The following is an 8,054-nucleotide window of genomic DNA, read 5'->3' as shown; positions in this document are numbered from 1 at the left end:
ACATCTGTACCCACTTCAATAGATACTAATATCACTAAACACATGTACTTGTACCAAATTCCGATCTCGTTACATACAGTGATATGTGTATTTAAGAAGACTACAGATATATTATGGACATTTTGTGTCAAATCATTACCACTCCTTCAAGAAGGAGCCAGCAAAATATACCTTCCCATGACACTTTCCTGGTTAATGTAAGGTTACTATAAATTTTTTTTACTCCACTCATTTTTAACTTTTCTGAATTTATGTAAGGTTATTGTAAATTTGAGCAAGTCACCATAGTGGTATCATCTAGTGGGAGGAGAAATTAGAAAAATATTTTATAATAACAAAATTTTTTGCCAATAATAAGATTCAGCAGGGCGCTGCTGCCATCTTTCTCCCTCTGAGATACTAGTTATATATGGTGCCCATGAATTTAATCATCATCCATGTAGAATACAGTTTCTGCAGAGTAAGCAGTCATATATTTATTTTATATTTTTATTTCTAGTGAAACAGACCCGAGGGCCATGCATCTGATTGGTGTCCTCTCTAGATTTCCTAACCAAGCAAATAATGAGAATACTTATTCTTCTTTTCCTTTCAAATAAAAAGATTGTACAAAATGAAATAACTCTTACTTATATTTATTAATTCGCCACCCATATAATAACCATGGTTTGGCTTCCGCAAACCTAATGATGGAAAATAACCAAGCAAATAATACAAGCTCTTCTTTCCCTTAAAAAAAAGGAAAATAATCCTAAAACAATTAAAGAACCATCTATAGTTGACAAAACATGGGCTTCACTCTATTCTTTGGTATCTGCAACAAGTAAACATGTCCTTGCTTGCCAATTTTCCTATACTCCTTTCCGTGTGCCAGAACACTAATTTCCATTAAGCCATACCTAAGAATTTTTAGTATATGACTTACATTTACTTTAATGTCTTTTTAAATAATCTATCGTGTCAAAAGCTTTACTTGCAACTCAATTCCTTATTATAGTAAGTATTAATAGCAAATAATTTTCTCCTTCTTCTTTAATAAAAGAAGAAATTTAATTGAAACAAAAAAATAGATAAGATGCCCCTCTTTAACTAAGCAGTTAAAATCAACAGAAAAAGTACAGGGAAGAAAATGACATAAATGAGTTCACCTTAATCCCTGTCCACTCCATATCTATCAAAGACACTAATTGAAATAATCCATGTACGCAGCAGTCATCACGAAAGAGAAGTCGCAAAGTTTCATCTCATAGCAAGTCCAAGGATAAAAATCTCCATGTACAATGTTTTATAAATGCATAACTCCTATTCCTCCATTAAATGCTCCCAAGCAAAACTCAAACTCAAATTCCATTTCAACTAAGTGCAACCTCATCATGTTGCAATACCATACAAATTGTCATAGTCATATCTCTACTCATGAAATAAGTAATAATATAAGGTTGGAAACGAAGGAGCTGATGCAAGGAAGGTTCAGCTAAGCGAGAAACCAAGCTCATATAATTTTTCTTGCCTTGAACTCAATCCACATCAAGTTCCTTTAGTTCAATAAGTTATTATCAGTTATTATCATGGTTTGCTTTACTTTAAAGCGATCTATTATGCTCAACGAATTTATTAAGCTCAAATTTTAAACTATGAATTCACTCATCTCTTCAACAACACTAAAATCCATTACTCTTATGCATGTGCCACGCCTGGCTAAAATAATAATTTGGTCCGAATCTTAAAAAGAAAAATTTATAAATAAAGACATAAGCTGCTATTAATTAACTAAATTACCAGCATCATCATGAGGTTGGAAATTACGCAGAACCAATTCCAGTTGAAGTTCAACTGAATTCGATGAATTCACAGTTGACCATAAAAAAATCGAGCACTTCCGAAGTGCGAAGGGGAAGATGATTCCTAACTAAACAAATAACGTTTACAATGATTTTTTTTATCTTAAGAAAACAAAAACGCAAGATAGAAGATAGAGTACAAGCATAGGGAATTACGAACCTGAACCTGGAGGGTGAATAATGAACTGAGAAGAAAAGGCCAGTAAGGGAAAAAAAAAAAGGAGTCTGAAAATTTAAAATTGGAGAAGGAAGCAGGGAAACCACTGTCGTGTTCTTCTCTGCTCGCTCGCACCTCTCGCTCAGATTCACCCTCACTCTTTATTTTTATTTTATTTTATTTTCCCCTTTGTTTTAATTCCTTGGGTCGTCGCGCTAAGACTCGGTTCGAACCTGTGGCCGTGGGTGGGTGTGGGTATTTGGGCAGTTTTTTAAAAACTTTAATTTTGATGCATTGAAAAAAAATAGTTTTTTTTTATATTTATTCTTTGTTCTATCTATGAAATAAATGATAAGAGATCATATTTTATTTTTTAAAGTAAAATTAAAATTTTAGAAGATTAAAATTCAATTTTTTTATATTTAATTGATCAACTACCTAAATTACACGATGAAATTAACCCCTCCTATGATTGAAGGTGTTGGCGATCGAGAAAATTATGGCGCCATTGAAGAGTATGGAGAAAGAGTATCCTCTCATTGATTCTCACTTTCAAAGCTTTTGTGCTTCTCACGCCATTTTCTCCCGTACTCTTCACTTCCTTCCCCCAAATTTCACTTTTTTATTTCTCAAATGCACTCACTTGCTTGCTTGCTTACTCAATCTTCCACTTTGATTTTCAGTTGAAGATTTCCTCCTCTACGATCTCCATTCATTAATCGCTTCCGCAGATAATCACTCCTCATCAATCACCTTCAAGCAGGTTTATCTTCTTTTTAACAAATAAAAATGAAAATAAAATCTGTTATTGAATTGATAAAATTAATTTTTTTTTAATTATTTTGTAATCTTCAGTCTCTAGGTTACTTTGATTTTATGTTATGCTTATGATTATGCCTGGTGTTAGCAATGCTGGAATTTTAGTGAGAAGTGAGATGTATTGGTTAAGGTATAAAAAATCTGATGAAAATTTTTCATGGATGAACTTCATGTCTATTTTGACACATAGAACTCATCTAGCATCTAGTCCTTCTGATTTTCATTTCAACTAAATATGTTCTTATAGGATTGATATTATATTTGGTTTCTAGTTTGGTGCAACGGTTGGTTGAAATTAGCACCCCTCAGTATTTAAGTCTGTTAATTCAGGATAGATGCTTTGCTTGGAGGAGGCTTACGTGCAGGACAATTAACTGAACTTGTTGGTCCATCCTCTTCTGGTAAGACACAGGTAAAAGCTACATTGTTGTCCTAAAAATTATAGCTCGGGTATATTAAGAATGAAATTATAAATAAGGTGGTTTACCTTGTCTATGTACATGATCCTTCTACTAGCACTCATATTCTTATTGTTATTGGCATCCACATAATGATGCTGCATCATCTCTTATTTGGTTGATATAATAATATAAATTGCCATCTTCTATTTCATGATATATTTGTTCGGTTCTTCTTTTAGGCTTGCCTAACATCTGCTTCAACAGTTGCAAAGAATGGTGGTTCAGTTATATACTTTGATACAGGCAACTCCTTTTCACCTCAGCATATTGCACATTTGGTTGGTCAGACCTCTGGTTATGTCATTGGCAATCAGGTCTCCATAGTTCCAGACTTTTTGTTATATTGTTTACCACTCTGTGTTTGTTGAGTGGCCGTAAAAAAGTGTTTTAAGTTGTTTGTTTGTCAGGCTGAACCAGGACCTCTGCAGAAAGTAATGGAGAGGATAATATGCTACTCAGTGTTTGACATCTATCAAATGTTTGATGTGTTGCAGCAACTGAAGATAAATTTGAAATCTAAGGTACTCATTGACAGGAAATTTCTTGCTTGAATTAGTTGGTTGGTCTAGTATTTTTCTATCAAATAAATGCCTACTGTATATCGGCACAGATTGTTGAACCAGATCGTCGCGTTCAATTGCTTATTGTTGATTCAATCTCTTCACTGATCACCCCCATCCTTGGGGGCAGTGGTCCTCAAGGTACTCACTACATATCAGCATGCAAATTATCTTCATATGCTTACTTTGAATGATGACAACATGTACCTATTTTCTTTCTTTATATTTACCCCTTTATTTTCTCCTGTCTATCATAGTTCAAGTTGAACTACTATTTTTCTTGTGTTGAAAATATGAAACAGCAAAAAATTAGGTAGCTTGCAAGACTACCCACATTTCTGATCATATGGATATGGTAACACATTCTGCAAAAATTTCTGATTTTCTTTTATATGACCGGCTCCCTAACGTGTTAATGCTTTTCATTTCTTTCTTCAATTCATAGAGTCCTACTTTTATGGTAATAAAATTCATAATCATAAAGCTTTTGTTGTCTTACTTATTATGGGCCATTTCAGGACATGCTTTGATGATATCTGCTGGGTATTTACTGAAGAAGTTAGCAGATGAGCATAATATTGCAGTACTGGTTAGCCTTTGCTTTCGTTCTGTTCCCTTTTTCCCTCGTGTAATTGGTATTCTTTCCAGCCTATATAAGTAAAACAACTAAACTATTATAATACTATTATACAAATGTTTTTTTTTTTTTCCGTTCTTATTATTCATTTTATAAATGGTACTTGTAGTTTTGGTATGAACTCATATAATTGTCTCAAAAGTGCTGGTGACATAGATATTATCTTATTTGCTAAACAAGTAAACTTGCCTACAAGATTTATTGGGGCAGGAAAATAAACAACTAGACAAGGGTTGATTCATGACTGGTCTCATTCTTATTTAAATATTGAAGGTAACAAATCATATGGTGGCTGGAGAAGGCGGTACGTCCAAACCAGCACTTGGAGAGAGTTGGAAGAGTGTTCCACATATACGGCTCTTGCTTTCTCGTGAATATGGTAGCAATGTTTGCAACGTATCAACACTGAAACATCCATCTGTGGTATGTTTGAGGCATGCATTATGGTTTGTATTTGGAAAAAAAAAAGGTTTAAAACTTTCCTTTTATTGCTAATGCTTCTTTAGGTTACTAGTTAAGAGAACCTTTTTATTAATAGTTACCCCATTCCATATTCATTGGGACTGCAATGGGTTTAATTCTTCTTTTCCTTCTCACTAATATTGTAGGAGTTTGTTTATTATTATTTTATGGAGTTATGTTTCAGGCTTCTGACAGGGCTGCTAAGTGTGTACTATGTATTTGTGACTGCTAATACATCTTATTCAAGATTAGAACTCCTTACTTCGCTGTATCTGTGAGTTCTTTCATACTTTATCAGAATTCAGAATCAGTTCTATTAAGGAAATAAGTGTCCATATCTTTAGACTTAAGTTGTCGTTTGCAGCACACTAAAATTCTAAAACAACGTTCTTGTTTAGTATTACAAACATACAGTATATATGCTCACATAAATGACATATCCACTTTCATTGCAGAAAATACAATAATCACATATCACTTCATTGCATGTAAGAGACCCTAATATGCAAGATAAGCTGTGAGCTGCACCAGAGTCTCAACTCCATCAGTATTATGTTGCTGACCATTGACAGGGAAAGTCTTAATAATAGCAAATCCCTGAGCGTTAACGTACTTTCCCGTGCCTCCAATGATTGCAAGTTGTGACTCTGAGACCTGTGTTTGGTGCACACCAAAGAAACTGATGCTATCTGCATATCCATTCTCCTCAAACTTTGCAGTGAAAGCCATTACCTGGCTGGTCCCATCAACTGAACTTGCCACATAGAATCCCTGTGCTTTCCCCACTAAACCTGACCCCAACTCTTCCCCCTCGGTTAGTTCATCATCGAACACGGTCATTGTCCCAAACATCAGCTTCTCCAGTGTCATTCCTTCAGGGAGCTGATTGACATTTCCCACCGAGAAACCAACCCCGTTATTGTTACCATTATTTCCATTGTTGTTGAAGACACTGGCTGTGGTTCCGCCGAGGCCTGTGAGGAAAGGGAGATTGTTGTTGTTAAGGAGTCCAGCGTTGTTGTTGTTCTGTGGGACACCAGCATTCAGGGGAAGGTTTGCACCGTTAGGCTTCGCAAAGGCAACCTGAGCATTGAGTGCAGGGTTGGTTACAACTCCGGTGACAGCTCTCGCAGAGGGGTTTGAGCCCCCAAGGATTTCATGCATGAAGAAGGAGATTGTGGGGTGATGATCATCAAGAGCAGTAGGGGTGGCCGCTGCTGCTGCCGCTGCTCCTGCAACAGGTGAAGGTGTCACCAATGGCGCAACAGGGGACACAGCAGAATCAGGCTCTTGTGGTGCAGTGGATGGTGTTCCTACCCCATCATCAGCAATAAGGATTCTGGTTGATGTAGTTGAAGTGGTGAATGCAATGACTATGCTTGCCAGCAACAGGATTGTGGCATTCATAGAAAGAGATTCAAGCTTTGCCATTACTGGAACGAATATTTGCTCTGATAGTTATATTTTGTTGTTATGCTTTGATGAGATGAGATAAAGGGTCATGAACACGAAGGGTATAAATACTCAAAAGACTTGTATTCTCACACAGTTGCACGTAACAAAAATGGTGGAGTTGATGAGAGGAGTGGTTGATGATTGCACTGAGCTCATTCTCAATTTTTGTTGTAGCAGTTAGAACTAAACTGCACGTATATTCCATTACTATAATACAATACAATTAGCAAACTTAGAGATATATAAACAATGTGTCATAGGAAATTCGTTATTGAACATAACGCTAAGGCAAAATGTATTGGAAATCATTTAATATGACTACTTTGAAAACAACCTTTAACTTCCTATTTGATTTATATAGTAACATTATTTACATATGTTCTTCAAACTTCATGATACAAATTTGGATATCAACATACACATATATCATCAACCTCTTTGAACTTCAAAGGGGTTGTTTCTATACATTATATTTCATATTGCAGCTGAAATTAATATAATTAATCTCGTAAATTAGATATGCCCCATGATTACTGAATGAGCTTTCTTTAAGCCTTTTGTTGATAATCGGGAATGAAAATACTCTAAGCAGGTTCTTAGCGTTAAAATACACATGAAAAGTGAGAAGTGATGCTTTAAACTAGCAAAGAGTACTAGTAGTTAGGATGTTCAAATTCAAACCGATCCAAATTAAACCGCTCATTCGATTCAATTTAAACCGAAAATCAATTAAAACCGTACTAATTTGGATTTGATTGGATTCTATTTTTTGCAAACCGGTGGATCGGATTTCGGATCTACTTTTCATAACCGATCCAATCTAATCCAAACCGCACAATGTGCTATAATATTATTATTTTACTATTTTATTTACAATTATATTTATAACATGTTCAATTTGTTATATATTTTTATATTATTCATGTATTATTATTATTTAATAAATATTTTATATTCAAAATGTTATTTATTTATTTATTTTAACTAACCTATAATTTTTTTTATTGTTATGTTATCATTAACTTTTTAAGATATTATTGAGACTTGTTATGTCATTGTTGATTATTTGAAATTTGATGTTGAGACTTGTTATATGTAATTAATTTTTTTTATTTAAAAAACCGCAAATCCAAACCGATCCAAACCGCTTGTAATCGGATCGGATCGGATCGGATTTCCAAAAAAATTCATCCAATCCAAACCGCACCGCACATAAATTAAGCGTTCGGATCGGATGACTTTTTCTCTTAAAACCGAACCAAACCGCACTGCAAACACCCTTAGTATGCATAGTTGTAAAAATGGACCGGACCAACCGGTTCGACCAAAAAACCAGTGAATCGGACCCTATACCGATCCGGTCTGGTGTTTGAAATGTACAAGAAATCGAATTGGTATGAACTGGTCAAATTCAGAATGAACTAATACGAACCGATCAAACTCGGTGAGACGGTCTGACCGAACCGCTTGAGAGTGAAAATATTTTCAAAATGCTGGAGGTAGGGTTCGAACTCCTGCCCTCAAGGAAACAAAAACACTCCACAACAACCAAACCACTATATTTCATATTAAAATATATGCAAATTATAATACATATAGATATCTTTCATCAAATAGTTTACTTTTATTTAATTTAATTTAATTTTAATTATAAATTCACTA

The 8,054-nt window shown here is 34.7% G+C and overlaps 4 protein-coding genes across 6 annotated transcripts in view; 2 read left to right on the top strand and 2 right to left on the bottom strand.

The window, feature by feature from the left end:
• LOC107629141 (nodulin homeobox) overlaps positions 1-2,189 on the bottom strand; it is a 9,241-nt gene extending 7,052 nt beyond the window's left edge. The window contains exons 1-2 of one of the 3 annotated variants that reach the window (XM_016331845.2): positions 2,002-2,189; positions 1,780-1,909 (exon numbers count right to left, since the gene is read on the bottom strand). The gene's annotated coding sequence lies outside the window, so the exon portion shown is untranslated. The remainder of the gene's footprint in view (positions 1-1,779; positions 1,910-2,001) is intronic. The other 2 variants (XM_016331846.2, XM_016331847.2) reach the window with 2 other exon arrangements.
• On the top strand, positions 2,434-5,211 carry LOC107632350 (DNA repair protein RAD51 homolog 4-like). The gene is made up of 9 exons (XM_021120125.1): positions 2,434-2,585; positions 2,682-2,775; positions 2,906-2,947; positions 3,148-3,229; positions 3,458-3,592; positions 3,686-3,799; positions 3,889-3,979; positions 4,357-4,427; positions 4,749-5,211. Exons 1-9 carry the CDS (start codon positions 2,498-2,500, stop codon positions 4,968-4,970), a joined length of 939 nt encoding a protein of 312 aa, XP_020975784.1. The 5' UTR covers positions 2,434-2,497; the 3' UTR covers positions 4,971-5,211.
• On the bottom strand, positions 5,235-6,730 carry LOC107629143 (dirigent protein 10-like). Its single transcript, XM_016331848.2, has one exon. The coding sequence runs from the start codon at positions 6,366-6,368 to the stop codon at positions 5,436-5,438; it is 933 nt and encodes a 310-aa protein (XP_016187334.1). The 5' UTR covers positions 6,369-6,730; the 3' UTR covers positions 5,235-5,435.
• The window catches only part of LOC107632351 (DNA repair protein RAD51 homolog 4-like), a 10,555-nt gene continuing 10,194 nt past the window's right edge, over positions 7,694-8,054 (top strand). The window contains exon 1 of the mRNA XM_021120124.1: positions 7,694-7,759. Within this exon, the coding sequence (XP_020975783.1) occupies positions 7,694-7,759 (66 nt within the window). The remainder of the gene's footprint in view (positions 7,760-8,054) is intronic.

This window comes from Arachis ipaensis, chromosome B03 (assembly GCF_000816755.2).
Source record: "Arachis ipaensis cultivar K30076 chromosome B03, Araip1.1, whole genome shotgun sequence".
Classification (NCBI taxonomy): Eukaryota; Viridiplantae; Streptophyta; class Magnoliopsida; order Fabales; family Fabaceae; genus Arachis; species Arachis ipaensis.
This window is presented reverse-complemented; position numbering and strand designations above follow the sequence as displayed.